The sequence below is a fragment of the Panthera onca genome, chromosome A3 (genome assembly GCF_046562875.1).
Source record: "Panthera onca isolate mPanOnc1 chromosome A3, mPanOnc1 haplotype 2, whole genome shotgun sequence".
Classification (NCBI taxonomy): Eukaryota; Metazoa; Chordata; class Mammalia; order Carnivora; family Felidae; genus Panthera; species Panthera onca.
In genome coordinates, this window is record NC_138341.1 from 100,981,413 (window position 1) to 101,004,281 (window position 22,869).

The 22,869-nt window shown below is 37.0% G+C and overlaps 1 protein-coding gene across 6 annotated transcripts in view; it reads left to right on the forward strand.

The window, feature by feature from the left end:
* SEL1L2 (SEL1L2 adaptor subunit of SYVN1 ubiquitin ligase) overlaps positions 1-22,869 on the forward strand; it is a 123,520-nt gene that overhangs the window by 39,128 nt on the left and 61,523 nt on the right. For 5 of the 6 annotated variants that reach the window (XM_078444287.2, XM_078444285.2, XM_078444282.2 and 2 more), the window contains 2 exons: positions 5,928-6,096; positions 22,495-22,597. In XM_078444287.2, the coding sequence (XP_078300413.1) occupies positions 22,548-22,597 (50 nt within the window). In that variant the 5' untranslated portion in view covers positions 5,928-6,096; positions 22,495-22,547. The remainder of the gene's footprint in view (positions 1-5,927; positions 6,097-22,494; positions 22,598-22,869) is intronic. The other variant, XM_078444286.2, reaches the window with a different exon arrangement.

Here is a 22,869-nt window from a genome sequence, read left to right on the forward strand (position 1 = left end):
CTTTGAGGAGAAGGAATTTGAGGTAGGCCTGAGAGCAAGGAGTGATATTTGGAAAATAAGAAAGAGGGAGCAATGAAAACTGAATGAGCAAGGGCGAGAGAGTAGGAAAGAAGCCCTTCTATTTGGGGAACAGAGGGTAGAATAGTTTGGCCGTTGTGGATGTCCATGTAGGCGTGGGAGTAATAAGAAGTAAGGTTACTATGACATTTTTAGGCTAGACTGTGAAGAATCTTAGATTCTGTCCAAATACGTTTGATTTTATACTGTTGTTGCTGGGAACTGAGGGTTTCTGAGTTGGGCAGTGATATAATCAAACAGATGCTTAAGAAAAACTCATGCAGCCATGAATCTTCAGGAGACAGGGAAGTGAAGAGACAGGAGGGCGAGGTAAGGCATTTTGGAACACCGTGTCACTCTGATTGAGAGCTATGGCTGGTCCTTAATGGCCATTAGGAGTTTAAAAATACTTGCAAAGCACATACTTTAAACTTGGAGTTTAAAAACAGACTTCCATTGCATTTGCTGTTTGAAAACTAAAATGTACATTATAAATCCTTCAACAGAAAATTCTGTCAGTAATACTTCTGAAATACCTTCAGAAATCATCCACTGTCACCCTACCATCTTCTTTACTGCCACCATCAATGCTCAGGAACTTCCCTCTTCCCACCCTTTCCCCAATGTATGATATTCTCTATATAGCAGCCAGGGTGACTCTTTTGCAATTTAAGTCAGTCAGTATCACTCTTCCACTCAGAACCTCCGAAGTCTCTCCTTCACACAGAACACAATTCACAATCATGATGGTGGCCTCAGAGCTGCCTCTGCCTTATTTACTACCACCTCCCCCATTCTGCTACAGCTACTCCATCTTACTTACTTGACAACAGTGTGCTCCTCCTCAGGGCCTTTGCTTTTACTTATCACTCTGCCAGAAGTCTCTTTCCTGCAGTGTTTGTAGGATTAACTGTTCCCTTCTTACCCACATAGGGGTCTATTCACATTTTATCAGAGAACTTGTCCCTAACTATCCGATGTCAAATAACGCAACTTTTATCAATTCTATCCCTACTCTTTAAATAAAAAACAAAACAAAAAATTCCTTTTAAGTCATCACAATTCCAGACTTTAAGATGTATTACAAAGCTGTAATCATCAAGACAGTATGGTATTGGCACAAAAACAGGCACATAGATCAAAAAATAGAATTGAGAACCCAGAAATGGATCCACAAACATATGGCCAACTAATCTTCTACAAAGCAGGAAAGAGTATCCAATGGAGAAAAGACAATCTCTTTAGCAAATGGTGCTGGGAGAACAGGACAGCAACATGCAGAAGAATGAAACTGGACCACTTTCTCACACCATACACAAAAATATATTCAAAATGGATGAAAGACCTAAGTATGAGATAGGAAGCCATCAAAATACTGCAGGAGAAAATAGGCAACAACCTCTTTGACCTCAGTTGCAGCAACTTCTTGCTTGACTTGTCTCTGGAGGCAAGGGAAATAAAAGCAAAAATGAATTATTGGGACCTCATTAAGATAAAAAGCTCCAGCACAGCAAAGGAAACAATCAACAAAACTAAAAGGTAACCAACAAAATGGGAGATTATATTTGCAAATGACATATTGGATAAAGGGTTAGTAACCAAAATCTATAAAGAACTTAACAAACTCAACACCCAAAAAACAATCCAGTAAAGAAATGAGCAGAAGACATAAATAGACACTTTTCCAAAGAAGACATCCAGATGGCTAACAGACACATGAAAATATGCTCAATACTGCTCATAATCAGAGAAATACAAATCAGCACCACAGTGAGATACCAACTCACACCTGTCAGAATGGCCAAAATTAGCAACTCAGGCAACAACAGATGATGGTGAGGATGTGGAGAAAGAGGAACACTTTTGAACTGCTGGTGGGAATGCAAACTGGTGCAGTCATTCTGGAACACAGTATGGAGGTTCCTCAAAAAATTAAAATAGAGCTTCCCTGGGACCCAGCAATTGCACTACTAGGAATTTATACAAAGGATACAAAAATGCTGATTTGAAGGGGCACATGCACCCCAATATTTATAGTAGCACTATCAACAATAGCCAAATTATGGAAAGAGCCCAAATGTCCATTGACTGATGAATGGATAAAGAAGATGTGATATACATACACAATGGAATACTACTCGGCAATGAAAAAGAATGAAATCTTGCCATTTGCAACAATGTGAATGGAACTAGAGGGTATAGTGCTAAGTGAAATAACTCATTCAGATAAAGATGGGGATAATATTATTTCACTCATGTGGAATTTAAGAAACAAAAGAGATGAACATAGGGGAAGGGAAAGAAAAATAAGATAAAAACAGAGGGGAGGCAAACCATAAGAGACTTAAATACAGAGAACAAACTGAGGGTTTCTGGAAGGCAAGTGAGTGGGAGGATGGGTTAAATGGGTGATGGGCATTAAGTAGGGAACTTTTTGGAATGAGCACTGGGTGTCATACATACGAGATGAATCACTGGGTTCTATTCCTAAAGCCAAGACTACACTGTATGTTAACTAACTCGAATTTAAATAAACAAAACAAAACAAATCCATATATGCTGGCTGGGGTTTTTCATGCATGGCCTTTATCAGGTTGAGAACGTTATGTTCTATATTAGTTTACTGAGTATTTTTATCATGGAGGTACTGGATTTTGTCAAGTGCTTTTCATCTATTAAGATGATTGTGTGGTTATTGTCCTTAATTCTATTGATATGGTATATTAATTATTTTCAGATGTTTGGAGACTTAGTTTTAACAAATGATATTCTAACAGGGAAAAAAACCTCCTTTTATCAGTTGATTATTATCTTCCCCACCAGAACATCAGTTTTTGAGTGCAGAGATTTTTTTTTATGGCTGACTCCCCAGTTCTTAGACAAAGGCCTGAGATAAACACTTAGTAAATACCTGTTATTGAATTACATAATCTTTGGGTGCCTTATAGAGTTAGAGAAGGGCTGTCTTCTGGGGTTCCCTAATACTCCAGATGGATGTTGCCCTTCCCACTCTCAGTGGGTAGGAAAGGAATCAAAATCCAGAAACATGGCTTCTATAGAAGGAGATAGGAAGAATAACACCATACAATCAGAGGTGTTTGCCGAATTTGTACTGCCTCTTCACCAAAGCTATTGGCTATCTTTGAATTGAAAATTTTTCCTTTAATGCCAATGACATATGTTAACCCCATTGTGCCAAAGAATGCTGCAGGTTCATCAAAGTCCATGTGTACTTCTTCATGGTGTCCAGATACATTGTTTCCATTCTCCCCTGGCATTTGGGTGAGACCCTGTGACAGTCCCAGCCAATGGACAATGTTTGCCTCTGTGTGCCACTTCCAGGTCTGGCCCATTAAAGAGAAGAAAAGAAAAAAAGCAAATGAAACAAAAAACAAAACAAAAGCCCTTCTGCACATGTTCTTCTATGCTTTTTCCCTTTCTGTCTGCTAGATGTTAATGCTCCGGGAAACCTTGGAATCCACATGCTGAAGCTTGGCATAGCTTTTGTCTGCCTGGGTCTCTGAATGACAGCACAGAGCAGAGCTACCACTGACTTGAACACCTGCCTGTTGATTTTGAGCCATTACACACTGTGGGTCTGTTTGTTAACATGCAATATTTGTCACCTTCTTATTTTAAAAAAAAATTCATTGCTTGTGCGAAATTCAAATTTAACTGGGCACCTTGTATTTTTATGTGCTGTATCTGGCCACCCTACAATAAGGAATCACATTTAAATTCCTTACATATCCACCCAGAAACTTGTACATGAAGGTGTATAACAGCGTTATTCATAATAGCCAAAAGGTGGAAACAGCTCAAATGTACACCAGCAGACGGATGTATGAACAAAAAGTAGTATATCCATGTAAGGAATGTTATTTGGCCATAAAAAGATATGAACTGCTGATACATGCTACACAACTTGGATCAACCTGGAAAATGTTACGCTAAGTGGAAAAGGGCAGTCACAAACACTCATGATTTCATTCATATGAAAATCCAGAAGAGGGGAATCCATAGAGAGAAACCATAGATCAGTGGTTGCCTCAGGCTGGGGGGAAGGGGAATGGGAGGATAGGGAGGCTAACAGCTAAAGGACTCATGGTTCCTTCTTGAGGTGATAAAAATGTTCTAAAATTGACTGTGGTGGCAGTCGCACACTTCTGTAAATAGTCTAAAAATCATTAAGCTGTACACTTTAAAATGTACAACTAGGGGGCGCCTGGGTGGCGCAGTCGGTTAAGCGTCCGACTTCAGCCAGGTCGCGATCTCGCGGTCCGTGAGTTCGAGCCCCGCGTCGGGCTCTGGGCTGATGGCTCAGAGCCTGGAGCCTGCTTCTGATTCTGTGTCTCCCTCTCTCTCTGACCCTCCCCCGTTCATGCTCTGTCTCTCTCTGTCCCAAAAATAAATAAAAAACGTTGAAAAAAAATTAAAAAAAAAAATAAAAAAAAAATAAAATGTACAACTATACACTTATAGTATATGAGTTATATCTCAATAAAGATTTTTTTAAAAACAGTCCTTACATGACTGTATGTCCCAGCAAGCTCTAGCATCTGTGTCACTGCTGTGATGCCTTAGCTACCACTTAGGAAGGCATTAAGCATTCCAGAAAGTGATCTTTAAAAGAGGGAGTTTAGGGGCGCCTGGGTAGCTCAGTCGGTTGAGCGTCCGACTTCGGCTCAGGTCATGATCTCACAGTCTGTGGGTTCGGGCCCCGTGTCAGGCTCTGTGCTGACAGCTCAGAGCCTGGAGCCTGTTTCCAATCCTGTGTCTCCCTCTCTCTCTGCCCCTCCCCCAGTCTCACTTTGTCTCACTGTCTCTCAAAAATAAATAAATATAAAAAAAAAATTTTAAAGAGGGAGTTTAAATTGTGATATTGTATAAAAAGCAAATAAATAAAAACCTTGATTCTTCTTGAAGTGGTGTTTGACAAATAAAGAATTTTTTCAGTCTCCAAATATAATCTTGCCTGAAAAAGTAGATATGTAAATTATGAATATGTATCTCCATAAAGCTTTTTAATTTTCTCTCTTAAAATCTTCATTTTCTACTACTCAAAAACAATCCCTCCAAATACCTCTCCTTAGTTAAAATATATTAATTACATAACTGCTGGAAAGTACTTTAGAAAACATTTTTTTACATTTTTCTCCATACAGTCACAAGATCACTATACTTCCCACCAATTTTAAATTTGTAATATGTAAGGAATACCAACATCATCATTTTTTTTAGCTCACACAATTGATATTACCATGACAACTTACCACTAGGAGGGTAAAATTGGTTAAATTCTCCTACTATTTTATTTTATTTATAACATTTAGATTTTAATGCATGGCTCTGCAGTTCAGATGAAAATGCAATAGGTTTAAAAGTTTTTTATTTAGGAGCACCTGGGTGTCTCAGTCGATTGAGCATCCGACTTCAGCTCAGGTCATGATCTCACAGTTCGTGGGTTCAAGTCCCACATCGGGCTCTGTGCTGACAGCTCAGAGCCTGGAACCTGCTTCAGATCCTGTGTCTCCCTCTCTCTCTGCTCCTCTCCACTTGCTCTCTCTCTTTCAAAAATAAATAAACATGTGCTGACAGCTCAGAGCCTGGAACCTACTTTGGATTCTGTATTTCCCTCTCTCTCTGCCCCTCCCCCCACTCGCTCCTGCTCACTCTCTCTCTCTCTCTCAAAAATAAATAAACATTTATTAAAATGAATTCTTTAAGTCATCTATGATTTTGATTTGAAAAAAAGCAGGAATTAGAGTAATTTCTAATATTTTTAACATGAAGAGATGAAAATTGCACTGTCTTATTTTATCATAGAAAGTTACCCATGAAAAAATGAGCAAAAATATTTTTCTTTGTAGGTATCAGTTAACGAAGTCAAGCGATTTTTATCACATATATTGGAACGAAGAAAATTGATTAAAGTAATCTATCAAAGAGAAAATGCCTTAGGAAAAAAGAAGATTCAACGTAAATTAAGAATAAGAGGAATTCAAAATAAAGATCTCTCAAAAAGAAATAAAAATCATTGTAAGTAGAATTCTTTCTAACATAAATTTAAAATTACTTGATGTAATCTAAAATAAAATTTTAAATCTACTTTCTGAAAACTCTTAGAATATAGTCATAAATATTTATATACACAAAAGCTTTAAATTTTGTGAGCTTCTTTTAGATTCAGAATTTGTTCTGATGATAATAAGCAAGGTTGATAATTAGGACTCATGGATTAAAAAAAAATCTCCAGGGGTGCCTGGGTAGCTCAGTTGGTTTAGCATCTGACTCTTGATTTCAGCTCAGGTCATGATCTCACAGTTTGAGTTCGAGCCCCACATCCAGCTCCTCACCGAGAGTGTGGAGCCTGCTTGGGATTCTCTGTCTCCCTCTCTCTCTGCCCTTCCCACTAACTTTCTCTCACTTTCTCACAAAAGTAAATAAACATTTTTTTTAATCTCCAAAATTATGTGGAGAAAACACGTGTCAGTTATTCTGCTAATAGAAACACTCATGCTGAAAACAAAACCAAAATTAATATAGTGCCCCTTTTTTTTTCTAGTCTAGCAATCTAAATCTCTTCCTAGTAAAGACATACCTGGTTAGTTGACAGATTTCTCTGGATGCAAGAAGGGTCTAGAAAATATAAACAATGTCTCCATAGCTTCTGTGTTCAGCAGTTAACTAGCCCTCAGTTATAAAATTTAGGAATCATTTCCAACATTTAATTATTTCCAACAGTTTCATGAAAACTATCTCTTTTCTAACAGATACGTATGAATTTCTATTTTATTAGCATCTTATTTAACAGAGGGAAACTTCTTTGGCAGACAAAAATTAAGGATATCTGTTTTTAATGGCATTATAAAACTATGAACATCTTGGGGCGCCTGGGTGGCTCAGTCGGTTAAGTGTCCGACTTCGGCTCAGGTCATGATCTCGCGGTCCGTGAGTTCAAGCCCCGCATCGGGCTCTGTGCTGACAGCTCAGAGCCTGGAGCCTGTTTCGGATTCTGTGTCTCCCTCTCTCTCTGACCCTCCCCTGTTCATGCTCTGACTCTCTCTGTCTCAAAAATAAATAAATGTTAAAAAAAATTTAGAAAAAAAAAAAAATAATAAAACTATGAACATCTTAAATTTATTTTAAATCTAAGTCATATACATTGAAACATTAATTTGACAATTTTTTGATGTAGAAACATGGCTTGCCTTCTCTTTAGCATTGGTCTAATGATTGGCATTTCTAGTACAAACCACACTCAAACTGCATCATCCATGATTTCCCATCTTACATTTTCAATGAAACAAGGGACTAAAAACATTTATGGAACAATCTGTGAAGAGAATCCTTCCAGATATTTGTAGACTTTTTCCTCAGTAATTTATAGATGCTTCACCTACTTAAATTGGATAATTATTAAGGGCTCTCCTTTATCAAGTTTTTTCATTGTTTTCCAGTAACATTAATAGAAACACATTTTCTTTTTGTAATCAGTTTACATATTTTTTAATGTTTTATCTATTTTTTAGAGAGAGAGCACAAGTCAGGTAGGAGCAGAGAAAGGGGAGGACAGAAGATCTGAAGCAAGCTCCATGCTGACAGCAGCAAGCCCAATGTGGGGCTCAAACTCACCAACCATGAGATCATGACCTGAGCCAATGTCGGAGGCTCAACCGACTGAGCCACCCAGGTGCCCCCAGTGTACATATTTTTAATTCAATTCTATAATTACAGTAAACAGGGAAACTGGCACAAAAACATTTGGGATCAAACACTCCTGATCATTGGTAAGCGTGCAAGGTGGGGGAACAGAATTGAACATATTTACTAAAGGAGAATCCCACTACCTGCAAGTATTTAGTGTGCTGTAGACATCAGTAAGAAAGTTAGATAGAGGCAATGAAAAGTGTTGATTAATTTGGCAAGTAAGGAAGGTACAGATTGTTGAAGGAACTTCCGCTGTTTAAAAGAGTAAATAAGAGGGGCACCTGGGTGGCTCAGTCAGTTAAGCGTCCAAATCTTTTTTATGTATATACTTTATTGCCAAATTGGCTAACATAGTGTGTACAGTGTGTGCCTGGTTTTGGGGGTAGATTCCTGTGGTTCATCGCTTACATTTCTTTTAATATGATTTATTGTCAGATTGTCTTAAGTGTCCAAATCTCAATTTCAGCTCAGGTTATGATCTCACAATTCATGAGATTGAGCCCCACATTGGGCTCTGTGCTGCCAGTGTGGAGCCTGCTTGGGATTCCCTCTCTCTACCTCCCCTATTCGCAGTCTCTCTCTCTCTCTCTCTCTCTCTCTCTCTCTCTCTCTCCCTCTCTCTCTCTCTCAAAATAAATAAGTAAACTTTTAAAAAAAATTAAAAAAAGAGTAAGTATATCACTACATTGTACACCTGAAACTAATATAAAACTGTATGTTCATTATACTGGAATTTTAAAACAAATAAAATAAAAGAGTAAATAATACCACCCTTCAAAAGAGATCTCTTTCCCTTATGTAGAAGTGGTTATATTATACCTAATAATAACAAATAATAAGTTATCTTTAATTGAGAATTTTCTATATTGTTTTAAGTGCTCTACCCAATTTAAGATAGGTTATATTATCTCTACTTTATAACACTTGAAATTTGCAGCACAGAGAAATAATTTGCTTAGCATTATGAAAGTTACCTAGCAGGAAAACTAGGATTTGAACTTAGATGGTCTGGTGCCAAAGTCCTCTAGCCATTATGCCATATGCTTCTCATAAAAGTAAGGTGACAATAATCGAGAAATTTTAATGTCATGCTCCTGAAAATGGCTTTGGGCAAATATTGAATTACATGATAAAGATACTACAATTTCCTGACCACCAAATTTACTTGAAGGTTTTGAAGGAAGTAAATAATAGTAAATAATTGCAAACATCTTTATTTTAGAACTCACAGCTATAATGTATGCAAAAGACTTCAAAATTCATGTTTTGATATCAAAACGAAGACTTCAAAGAAATGCCTTCCTGTTCTCCAGACCTCTAGAGAGTGTTACATGCATTCATCACTGACTACATGAATGTTTCAAGGACATTTGAGAAGCCCTGTCTTATAACAGTCTGAAGATTTACATAAATTAGAAAAATATTTCTTCCTGACAGAAGTACATATAGAAGGGTGGTCACTGCTAATAAGACCAACAGATAGAAATTGAGAACTAAGGGACTCCAGAGGTCTCTTATTGATTCTAGTTGATAATTTTTTATGTGAGTCTTATTTGATAATGATTTTTAATTGTTTTACCTTAATATTTAAGAGTGTTTTCTCCCACATTTACTCCAAAAGGCTGCTTCCCTGCTCAGTTGAAGAGTTCTAGATATGACATAAAAATGTTGACATGCATGGACTTGAAATATCAGGTAGAGCTCTGATAGGAAATAAATGGCACATTTAAATTGAGTCCTTTGAGAAAAAGTTTAATAAAGGGTTTGTTGATTACATCAATTAATTAATAAGCTATTCTCTCCTAATTTTCTCTCACTCAAAATTTTGATCAGCATCCTTCCAATCTTTTACCCCAAGTTTTTTTAGAGGAGTTAACAAGATATGGCCAAATTTAGAGCTTAGAGCCCACAATAATTTACCATAAGTCTCTAGGATTATATTTACCCACTGATCAACCAGATAAAAATCTAGTGATGAGGTTGAGAAAATAAAACCGTATTTACCAGAATGCCTTGTACAGTGTGCACTGCCCTTGTTATGGAAGATACCTTAATAGGCATTTGTGGATAGAAAGGAGATAAACATCCCCTCCTGATCCCCCACCTCCAACTCAACACAGAAGCCTGGTGTCATCTGATTCCAAATATTTACACATGGAAAGAAATTGCACTGTAGAGCCAGGGAGAAGAATTTTGTTATTTTTGTGAGAGTAAGAAGAAGAGAGAATGGGAGAACAATGGGAGAAAGCAGACATAAGGATCCAGAAAGGTGGTTATTGACTGTGCTAACTTGAGAAACCAGCACAATTCCAAAGTTAGGGGAACCCAAATGATATTTTAAAATTGGTGATGCCTAAGCTGACCATTAAAAGTTGTTTTTGTTCTTAGAATTAATCATCTTTCATTCTGCTCTATGAAATCATTGGTAAAAATCTATATTCCTGACAAATGCTTTTCAAGAGTGAATATTCTTTTGAGACAACTTGAAGAGTTGTTGGTTTCACTGTGGGTCACTGTGAGACAGTCCAGGAACAGTACCTCTCAAATCAGGAATTAAGAAAGTAGGGAAAGCCATGGAGAAGTAACCTTCTCTAGAGGGAGGGTTTGAACTTTACAAGCTGTAGAATAAACTGGGAATATAGGTTATACATGGTTATCAAGCTGGCTAAAAACCTTGTTCAACTCTGTTCTCACTCAGTTCCCACTTCAGCATTTTACACATAGGATATCATAAGAGATGGAATATAGGTGTTCTATAAAAGTGCTGTTCCCAAGACTTACTAGTCTTCCACATACGAGAAATGAGATTTAACTTAACATTGTCAAAAACCTTTTCTAATTCTTAGTGACCACATCTCCTTAACTCAAGGCTTACAAACCATGTATAATAACCTATTAGAGAAATCAAAGAGATTAACATCAAGCTGTTTCTAGAATATGAATATATTTCTCCACATTTTGAAAAGAGAGAAACTGTTTACCCATTTTCCATTTTCCCCCTACCTAGAATTTGTCAAATAATAACCAATAGCATTTGCACTACCATTACTTCAAGGCAAGATCTGTGCCTGGCATTGTATCTGTCACATACTTAATATGAATCAATATTTGCTGAATTAAATTGAGTTGAATTCTTTTTATGTAAAGCTAGGATATAAAATCAGGTCTTCTGACTCCAATTTCAGCATTCTTTGCAATATACTACACTGTAAGTGCTACATAAACATAAGAGAGCCTTCCATTTTTAGAGTATATTTGAATATTGTTTTACAGTTGAACATAATGCTTTCACATCCATTCCATTTTTTTTAATGGCATGTTCATTTTCCCTTTAGGTATCTTTTCACTATAACTTCAATAGCAATCCTTTTTTTCTGAGACAGAATTGAGTATCATAGATTAATTACCTTTAATTAATTGTTAGCAAGACAAATCAATAATTAATCATGCACTGGGAACAATGGAGCATATTCCTGCTGGCAACTGGAACACTACTTCTAAGTCCTTCCTGACAAGTCCTTACTGGCATTTCTTGCAGTTAATCATCATTAATTTTGGTGATCAGACCAGATCACTCCTATGTTCTTGATTGGAGAAATTTGTCTTGCAATCTTGCTTTAAGCTTGTCTTGGCATTCTTTTTTATCACTTCTGGGGTCTGTGACCACTTGGCTAAGTTTATCATGTGTATTCTACTTTATTGACTTTGGAATATATGTGGAGGACATTGCGAAGTGCCATTCATATCCCCCCTTCAATGAGATTCTTAGAGCCCAATTACTGGAAGTGTAGTTCAAAGACAGCCTTCAGCAGTGAAGAGACTGTCTCAGGTGCAAAGAGGCACGTAGCCCGAGGTCATACCTCCTCCCTAGGGCTGCCAATTTCCAATGACTAATCTATTCAGGAATATAAAGTCCTGACCATCTCAGCCTAACTTGAGATGGAGGGCCAGTCAACTGTTTCATTAGCCTTGCATCACAGCTTCTCCCTCTGCCTAATCCTACTTTTTCCCCAGGAGTGCTTTCCAGGGGTGCTTCTTAATAAACACCCTGAACTCTTAGAGTCTGCTTATCAGAGAACCCAAACTGCATACCATTTAATACCTTTCCTATTGCTGAATTTTTTTCTTTAAATCAACAGAATGGTTTTTAATAAGTTGATTTTAAAAGAAAATTACTAAATCTTTCCCATTCTAGAAAAATGGTAGGCTAATCCAGTAGGAAAATCCTGCTACTATAAATACCTAAAACTAATGCCTAAAATATACCAAACTCCCCCCTCCCCCCCCCCCGGCTCTGTGTGTGTGTGTGTGTGTGTGTGTGTGTGTGTGTGTTTAATGCAAAGCTGGTTCACAGGAAACTGAAATCCTCAAGTGCTAGAAATGATGAAAAATAAGGATGCGAATTGATGTTTTGGCAGACTGTGATCAGAGCTGGTAATGCATGAGCCTTGGATTTTTAAATCCCAGGCTGGGAAAATCAAATACACATTGGGATTTTTGACAAGACAATTGGAATGAAGAGCTATGAATAAAACTGAGAGTTTTACAGAGTTGTGCATGCAGTGAAAGGGATATTAGGAAAAAACAGATAAGCCACCTACCATTTTAGGCAGATATCAAGGAAGTTCTTCCTCTATTTAGGCTCTCTGAATTTATGCTACCTGATTTTTTTTTGGTAATTTCAAGTCAATATGTTCACATATAAGAATTTCCTTCCATCGGTAAGATGATAAGTCTGCAAAACTGACAGAAGCAACACAAAACCAGTTTGGAAAAACATTTGCACATTTCCTACATAAAAAGCCTTGTTGAGGGGCGCCTGGGTGGCTCAGTCGGTTAAGCGTCCGACTTCGGCTCAGGTCACGATCTCATGGTCCGTGGGTTCGAGCCCCGCATCGGGCTCTGTGCTGACAGCTCAGAGCCTGAAGCCTGTTTCACATTCTGTGTCTCCCTCTCTCTGACCCTCCCCCGTTCATGCTCTATCTCTCTCTGTCTCAAAAATAAATAAACGTTAAAAAAAAAAAAAAAAGCCTTGTTGAGGATGAACTTACAAGAAAATTTTATAAATTGCACCAAGTTAAAAAAAATCTATTCATAACAAAAAATCTACTCAGAGTCAGTTTGCATGTGCATGCACCGACATACATACGTGGGCACAACATAAGACATTGCACACCCAAGTCTTGATATAGTAGAACAACAATGTGGAAAAAATTATGGAATAAATATATTTTTAAATTGTTAAGAAACCATAAGAAAAAAGAGAGGTATCATGAAAAAAGGAGTAGACATCTGTGCAAAAGAACCAAATAGAAGTAAAAAAAAATGAAAAGTATGTTCATTTAAATTAAGTGAAGGGCTTAAACAGAAGATTAGACACTGTGGAAGAAAAGGTTAATGAACTAGAGAAAGATCAGAAGATACTGCCCTGAATGTAGCCCAGAAAGAAACTAAGAGTTGAAGGACAGAGACCTTTAGATTAAAACAATGTCAAAGATATATGCTATTTGAAAGAGATATGCTTAAAACATGACTCAAAAAGACTGAAAGTCAGTGGATGGAAATGATATCACAGCCAATACTAAGCAAAAGAAATCTGATATTTTATGCAGTATAGACTTCAAGGTAAAGCCATAAATAGGGAGAAAACATTATCACATAGTGTTCAAAGGAATAATTCACCAGAACGATATGATGTTGATGTTGAAAAATTCAGGAAAATCTATTAAACCATGAAAATTAATGGAGTTTGGCAAAGTTGCTGGATTTAAAATTAATATATAAAAATCAATAGCATTTCTGTATATGATACAAAAAACAACTAAAAATTAAACTGCTAAAATATTATTTAAAATAGCAATAAAAACTAAAGGTACTTAAGAATAAATCTAACAAAAGATCTACAAGATGTTTAAGAAGTGGAAAAACATAAAACTTTATTCAATAATATAAAAAATACCTGCATAACTGAAGAGTTTTTATGTTTCTGAATGGGAAGATTCAAAGTTTAAGATATCATTTCTTGCCAAATTAGTTTCAAAATTGCCCAAAGGGGCTTTCATAGAATTTAATAAGCTAATTTTAATAGTATATATGAAAACAAGTCTAAAGACAGCCAATATACTTTTGAGGTAGAATGAGAAGTGGAACTTGCCCCATTAGATTCTTACTATAAAATTATATTGTATAAAACATATGCTATTGACATATGGATTTAAAAAAATAAAAAGAGTCTAGAATCGGTCCCATATATATAGGGGAATTTGGTATATGACGGAGGTATTACAAATCAGCTGTGAAAAAATAAACAGATTGTATGCAGGCAACTGATTCTCATTTGGAAGAAGATTAAGATCAGATCCCATTCTCACCTCATACACAAAAGTAACTTCTAGGTGGATTAATGACCTAAATATGAACATCAGAACTTTAATAATAATTTTTAAAAAAAACATTAAGATATTAGTATAAGAAAGGAATTCTTACAAAAGACTAAAGTAAAACCATGATGCCAAAATTCATAAATTTGACTACCTTAAAGTTAAAAGTTTTAATAGGTATTTTTAATTATACAGTGAAAAAGAACCCACACGTTAAAAGAAGATATTGTAACAAATAGAGCCAAGAAAGAACTGGTTGTATAAAAAACACCTACAAATCAACAGGAAAAACAAGTAGAAAACTCAACAAAGGGGCACCTGGGTGGCTCAGCTGGTTAGGCGTCCAACTTCAGCTCAGGTCATGATCTTGCAATTCAGGAGTTCAAGCACCACGTTGGGCTGTGTGCTGACAGCTTGCAGCCTGGAGCCTGCTTTCGATTCTGTGTCTCCCTCTCTCTTTGCCCCTCCCCTGCTCACACTCTGTCCCTCTCTCTCCCTCAAATAAATAAATATTTTTTAAAAAATTTAAAAACTGAACAAAGGATACTATTCCTAGAAAAAAAAACCAATAAATATACTTAACTAGTAACTGCAGAAATTCAAATTTGATAAAGATTTATCATTTCACATTGATAGGCAAGATTAAAAGATCAGATAACCCCTAAGCAACCCAGAATTTAAGGAAATGAGAACTCTTATACATCACTGTTGGGAATGTATGTTTGGTGCAACCTCTTTGAAGCGCAAAATGGTAATATCTAGTAAAGTTTAAGATGCTTATATGCTATACTTGGCATATGTACTTTTAGAAATATATCCTACAGAAATTCTCACATATCTGTATGAGAATATGTGTGCAAGGATTTTCATTGCAGAACTGGTTTTTGTAGCATTCAAGTGGAAAAAGTTAATATCTGTGGAATGGGTAGGGTAAATAATGGAGGAATAAATAGATAAACTGGTTTAGTCATACAAAGAATTTTGACCATTGGCACTGGTTAAAATGAATTAATGAAGCCTACTTGACAGATAAATCTCAAAAGGTAAAAATGCAAATTGCAAAAGTATATATATATATACATGTGTATATATATATATATATATACACATGTATATATAATATACATATACATGTATATACATGTATATGTATATTATATATACATATATACATATACATATGTATGGTTTTACAGTATAGAAATAATATTGGGTACATATATGTAGTAAAAGGACTACATAGTAACTTCAGAACAACAGCTACCTCTGAAGAGAGAACACTGGGATTATGTTGGGAGGAGGCTTTGAGTGTATTTGTTCCATTCTGTTTCCTTAGAGAGATACCTAAAACAAACAGGGCAAATGTTACCATCTGTTAAACTATGTGAAATGGGAATGTTATGTTGAAGTATGTTTTCCTTTCTGGATTTTTTGTATGTCCTAAATATTTCATGGTTAATTTTTCAGAGAAAAAAATTGAGAAAAAAATGAAAATTAGTTGCCACAAATAGAATCTATAGATGTGCCACTTGCTACAAATAGAATCTATAGATGAATGTATACCAAGTATATTAACTATCAAAATGTTAAAGTTTGTGTGTGTACCACTTACAATTTTCTCATGTATGCTTTGGGAAACAGTAATGTAAGGTGTTGCAAATTAGCAAGTGCAGCTAACTATTAAGCCAGCCAGCAGGCACTCTTAACCCTTCACAGGGCCTTGAATACAGCCTGTCACCATCTTTCTCTTGTCCCTTTTGCTCCCACTCATTGCTGAAGGGCTTTCCATTATCCAAGGTCTCCTACAAGCACAGTCTGAAGTAATGATGTCTAAATCAACTAGTTTGGATATGGTCAGGTGTGCATAATGATGCTCTAAATCATCGCCAGGTTAAATCATGCTCATTATCTTTTGTTGGGGGAGGCGGAGGAATATATTGTATACTTTTTAGACACATTTCCATCAGAAAACAGTCAAAATAAAAAGGGATATGACTCATCTAATGGGAAAAAATTATTTATATGGACACATTTCTTAATAATGTCTGAAAGGGGCACTGTGGTGGCTCAGTTGGTTAAGTGTCCGACTCTGGCTCAGGTCATGATCTCACGGTTCATGAGTTTGAGCCCTGTGTCCAGCACTGCGCTGACAGCTAGGAGTCTGGAGCCTGCTTCAGATTCTGTGTCTCCTTCTCTCTCTGTGCTCCTCCCTCGCTTATGTTCTCTCTCTCAAAAATAAATAAACATTAAAAAAATAATAATGTCAGGTAAAAGAAGTATTACTATAAATAAATTCATCATTTAAAATACTTCAATTACAATACATTTATTTTTAAGTGTATTTTGAACTCATTTTTCAAATTTTTCAGTAATTGATAGTAAATTTGTGTTCCTCACATAATTCTGCATATTGTGTAGCTCTGACAAATAGTATGAGCAGACTGTGCAGTCATTCTGCCTACATTTGAATTCTTGCCTATCAGGGACTAACTGTGTGACCTTGGACAGGTTACTTAACCTCTCTGGGCCTGTATCACCTCATTTGTAAAACAGGAATGATAATAGCTCCCTCCTCTCACAGTGAAAAAACTGCTTGGGGACTAAGTGCTTTATAAATGTTAGCTTTTATTATAATATAATAATTATTGTTTTTGGTTCTTCACTTGTTTTATAAACCATATTTCTTTCTGCTAAATTAAAAGTTTGGGGTAGTGAATTAATCTTTGAAAGTCAGAATCCTTGTTATTTCAAGTTTTGCTTAGTAGATATTTGAGGAGAAAATGTTTTTCTACTTACAACACAATTTGTATGCCATTTCCTAGCAATACCACTGAAGGTATTTATGTTTGGCAACAATGATCTGGGGACAGTGTGAATAAACTTGATTATTATAAATATCTGTGCTCTTATCCAAGTGCATTTGAGTTGATCACATCTTTATCTGACTAAACTCTTTGCTGAGTCATTGTTTCTTAGATGGAATGTTATTTTTAGTAATGGATCATTATTCTCCCTCCTTATCTGGGATTGTATCTTCCTGGCAGACATTAAGGGCAAATGTGAAGAGCTCTTCTGATGCATTATTCAGAAAATCAGAAACTAAAGTTGGTTTATATTAAATACAATTGAAATTAAATAAGAAGGATGCAGTGTCTGTGTAGGCAAGATTTTCTGCAAGGGAAAGAACTTCCCATTTTTATCTCCTTGTATCATTTTAATGCTGAAAGCACCTGGTTTTTAGTCAGACTAAAAGATATCCATCTCCTAGCTTAATTGTTAATTCCTTTAACTCTCAATGATCCTTCATGTCATTTTTAATATAACTATAATTTGGCATACAAATATTTTTCTCTTTGCTTTTTAAGATGACTTAAATGGTATTTGTTTATTTATTTGAATTTAAATATTAAATTTAAATGTTAAAGTTCTAGATGTGGTGAAACATAGAAGAGAGTGAGGAATACAGGATAGGGCAAGAGAAGGAGTTGGGCAAAGATAGGGTTTCAGGAGAAGTTTAGGGCTTTACAAGTGAATAACACTAGAGGATTTCCCCCTCCCTGTAGGCAAGGGGTTACGCTGTTACCCCTACATCAGTCAGTCAATGGCTACAGGCCACCAGCACTCTGCAGGGGCTAACTATCCATGTTGAAGACCTTATCCTTTTTGCTAGACTTCCACAATTCCAGTAATCTTTGTTTCTGTTTCTCCTCAGTCATTTACCAGCCACATATAGACCTGTTTCATCAATATAATTTCAAACTCCAAAATAATTCTGTCTGATCAGAGCCAACTTCCTGCCACTTCTGCTCTTTCTCTTCCCATATCAAACCTGCCTTCACCTTCACAATGACCTCTGTTCCCTCTCCCCACTCCCTTCTCAGCCCTCTGTCCACTCCCCTCAATATCACTTACTCCCATCACCAGTCTGGACCACATGACCAAACATGACTCTCAAACCATCATTCTTCATTTAAGATACACTGCCCCCCCATCATTGTTTCATTGGTTCATTTGCATAGACTGTTTCCTCCAAATGGAATGCCAGTTTCATCTTCTTGGCCCAACAAACTCCTACCCTCCTTTCAAGAACTATCTGAAGTGTCTTTTCATCTGTGAAGATTTTTTTTTATTTCCCTTAGCAAGAGTCCAGTGCCCGAGCGGGCATTTGCTGTTTGGTCGCTTCTGATCATCCATTTTACTTTTCTCACCCTCTCAATTTCTTTTTAAGGAATTAAGTCTTCCCCAGTGGATATATTCTTACAGGAATGTAATGAGAACCTTTGTCTTCCCTGAATAGACCCATTATACTTGCCATGGAGTCTGGAGCAAAGAGGGGAAGATCCTAAAAGGACTGGATTTCAATCCAGTCCTATAGCAACATCTGTCTCTGCTTCTAGAAAGCTCTGATTCCTGAGACCTACCCCAGTGAGTTTATGAGTTTCAGTGGCCTCCCAATAAGTTGCTTTTGCTTAAGTCAATAATATTAGGTTTCTGTTGCTTACAAAGGAGGCTCCTATGCTCTCATAGTGCCTTATTACAGAGTGCCTACCACATGGCATTGTAGTTTTTGGCAAACATGTCTATCTCCACTGCCAGGCTCAAACAGTGTCTCCATCATCTTTGGAAACACAATATCTAGCATTGTGTCTAACACATGATAAATATTCATTCATACCAATTAAATGGACAAGTAAATGTATGAATGACAGAGATTAAGTTGTTTCCAGCTCTTTCCTTTTCCATTAATATCTGCAGCAAGCAAGTGAGCTCTTTTTGTTCCAAAGCTTTGCTTTGGAATTCATTATCAACAAGAGGATTTTTCTTGAATGCCACAAAAACAGGTTATAGGGATTAAAGAATAGACTTGATTAGAGAATTTTATAGATGAAGGGTCAGCAAGAGAACGCATAGAATTCCAGTTCTCCCATCATCTTACAGAGAGGTGAGCTGGGTCCTGGGATTGCTGGACACATGGAATGCTGGACACATTGCTGGGATTGCTGGACCTACTACACTGCCTACCTAGAATATAATCATGATAAAATGACCTTGTCAGAGGTGGACTACTTGGGCACCCAGCTGCCTGGGCAAGTCAGATGTCCAGCACCTGGAGACCTTGGGAGCCAATGAGAAATTATATGCCCTCCTATTTTTAGAAGGTAGCCACTGATCTGATAGGAAGCTGAGTTGGGTGCATCCCTTCCAGTAGGAAGAAAGAGTAGCTTGTTTTCCATGTAATCCAGAGTTGGCATCTGTATTAGTTTGCTAGGGAGGTCATGTTAAAATACAACAGGCAAGGTGGCTTAAACAACAAAAATTTATTTTTCACAGTTCTGGAGGCTGGAAGTTTGTGATCAAAGTGCCAACAGAGTTGGTTTCATTCTAAGGCATCTCTCCTTGGCTTCTCAGTGTATCCTCACATGGTCTTAGTGCCTGCATCTCCCTGATGTCTCTTTCTCTTCCTATAGTTACACCAGTCATATTGGATTAAGATCCCACCCTAATGGCCTCATTCTAAGTTAATCACCTCTTTAAACACCTTATCTCCAAATAAAGTTACATTCTGAGATACACTCAACATATGAATTTAGGGGGACACAATTCAGCCCATAACAGTATTCAAGTTAGGTATGAAATGATAATTAACTGCAGATGTAATAACATGTCAAGAACTTTCTATAAATTATGTCTCTGGCAAACACTGAAATACAAATTCATCTAGTTGAAGTACTTCCCATACTTGCTGCTCTCTGGCACACCTACTCTGCCCTCTTTTACTCCTGATGCTCATTCCTACCACCACTCAGGTTAGCTTCGAGCCCTTATCAGGAAAGAACAACAGGCATCCACTATTTGGCTGTTGAGAAGACTCCAGATTTGGGGCACCTGGGTGGTTCAGTCGATTGGGCAGATTTTTGGCTCTTGATTTTGGCTCAGGTCATGATCTCACAGTTCATGAGATCAAGCCCCACAGTGGGATCTGTGCTGACAGCAGGGAGCCTGCTTGGGATTCTCTCTCCCTCTCCCACCACCTCTCCTCCCCTCTTTCTGTCTCAAAATAAATAAATAAACTTCAAAAATTATCTTAAAAGAAGAAGAAGAAGATTCTGGATTCAGGAAGGTTCTTTACGTCAAGTTCAGAATAATATCCTCGAGTCATTTCCTGACTATGCTTTCCCCAGATTTGGAAATTGTTAAACCATAAAAAGGAAATTAAAGTGTTGTCAAGAGAATTTTATTTGATAATTGAGCCCTCTTATTGTAAAGAAAACTGTTATTTCAGTACATTTGGGAAGTCAAAAATAGAATTACAAATAGAAGTAAAAGCCATGGGTGGAAATCTGTAGTGGTGTATCATTTCTCATATGTATGTGCATGCAGAGTCAGCCTTTCAAAATGGATTTTTGCTCTTTGAAAGCATGATAATAGGAGAAATTGCTATTCAAATCAAAGATTGGTAGGTTTTTTCCCCCATTATTTTTCCTCTTTAGTCATGATTATAGATAACATACAACTCAAAGCAGAAATTAGATACTAAAAGTGTCTGGTGTTACTGAATTGATTGGATACCTTGAAGCATTCGAAATAATTGCAAATTAACTTTTAAGTTAAAACAATTTTTGTAATTTAAAAAAGAAATTGAAGAACTCTGATGGTTTGTCAGGGAGAAGAAAAACAGGAACCACTTAAAGATTTTTGTAGTCTTGTTAATGAGGCATCAAACCTCAAAATGCCTCTCTTTTTAAATGGTTTCAGGCATGGTTCACCTAATCAGAGGTTTCACTGAGTGTCATAATGGACTTCAAGAGGCACTGTGATGTGGAAGGGAGTGTGAGTGTGAGTGTGTGTGTGTGTGTGTGTGTGTTTGTGTGTGTGTTGCACATGTGCACATGCACTGTGTGGGTGTAGTTGGAGCTGTAAAGCTGACTCTCCCTCCAAATAGCTTTCTGCATCTGTAAACTGATGACAATGGTTTGAAAATTGTGAAGTGTTATATAAGTGTTTTGAGAAATATTATTGTAGCAGGTAAAATTCCATTTCTTTATTTAAATCCTATAAAATTAATTCTGAGCCCTCTTCCCAACACAGCAAGTTGTTATTGGTACTCTCCCTGTGTGCTTTCCCCAAAGTCTCAGAAAGGTTGTTGGGGAGGAGGAGGGAGCCTTGGGCAGAGCAAAATTTTCAGGGAGATTTTCTCCTCCAATCCTAGATGCACATTGGATATCTAGGCGATGTCCATTTGTCGGTCCTCATATTCTCTTGGAATCTTATAGCTCTAAGGTTTATGGGCCATGTTCAGACAAGGGAGTCTGCAAGATGAGACCTTGGTGCTCAGATCATTTCTTTAGAGTACACCAAGCAGCCCCTTCCCTGAAGACCTTCTGTCCTGCTTTGTACTTGTGGAACCTTGCATCGCTTTCCCAGACTGGGGAGCGTCTTTCTCCTTCCTACCATCAGAAGCATCTTTCTATCTCCTCCACCCTCCAGACGCTTTAACAAAAGACAGGAAGAGGATACTTTTGTAGACAGCTTTTATCTTCTGGACAAAACCAAGGTGATCTTGAAATGCAGAGGTTAAAAAATAAGGAGAGTGTAAAGGAGGAAAGGAGGTTTTTTCGGTTGGTTTTTTAATTAAATTGACATAAGTCAAATTAATAGAAAAACAAATCTAATTTTATATGGGTGAGTAAGGCTTATAAACCATCCTGAGGAAGTAAGGGACTAGGGCTTCAAAGGGAAGGAAGACAATTCACAGGAAGATGGGAAGAGCAAATGTTTGATAAACAAATGATTTTCATGCCATGTAGAGACAATAGGACAGAGAGGAATTTGAACAAACATGACCTACCAACTTCCCCTATCTTACCACACCTAGCCCATACTCTGCATAGTTATCTCTGGTGATAGCTATCTTCCTGGACCCGGCCCTCTATCTAAATTCTTATGGGCAGTTAAGGGGGAGGTAAAAAGCTCTTCTTGAGTCTTTCCAGCCTTGAATGTCTTCAGCTCAAAATAATCCACATGCCGAAATGGCACATATTAGGGAGGTTCATCTGAACCCCCTCATAAGAAAAACCCAAACTAATATGGCAGCACATTATTTTAAAAATATAAAACATGGGGCACCTGGGTGGCTCAGCTGGTTAAGTGTCTAACTCTTGATTTCAGCTCAGGTCATGTTCTCATGGTTTGTGAGACTGAGCCCCATGTCAGGCTCTGTGCTGACAGCATGTAGCCTGCTTGAGATTCTCTCTCTCTCTCCCTCTCTCTCTCTCAAAATAAATTTTAAAAAATAAAATATAAAACATAAAAATGATGTTATTTTTCCTTGTTTGCCCATATATAGTAAGAAAGCAAGCAAAGAAAAATTTCACAGATGAAGGAGACCAGCTGTTTAAGATGGGCATCAAGATTCTCCAGCAGTCTAAAAGCCAAAAACAAAAAGCAGAGTAAGTCTTTATCCAGTTATTTAAGCCAACTTAAATTCCTGGCTGAGAAAAAAGAACAATTCAAAATCTCGTTTGTTGTTAAAAGCTTATTGGGATAACAAATAAGTTTATTTGCCCATAAGCTTTTGTTTTGAAAAGGATCAATTGATGTTTAAAGAATCCTACAAATTACCAGCCTAAACAAACAGAATTGTATATGAAATTGTGGTCCCTACATTTTAAGTGAAATGCAGAGTTAAGGCACTGATCTGAGTATTCAGGCAAGAATATTC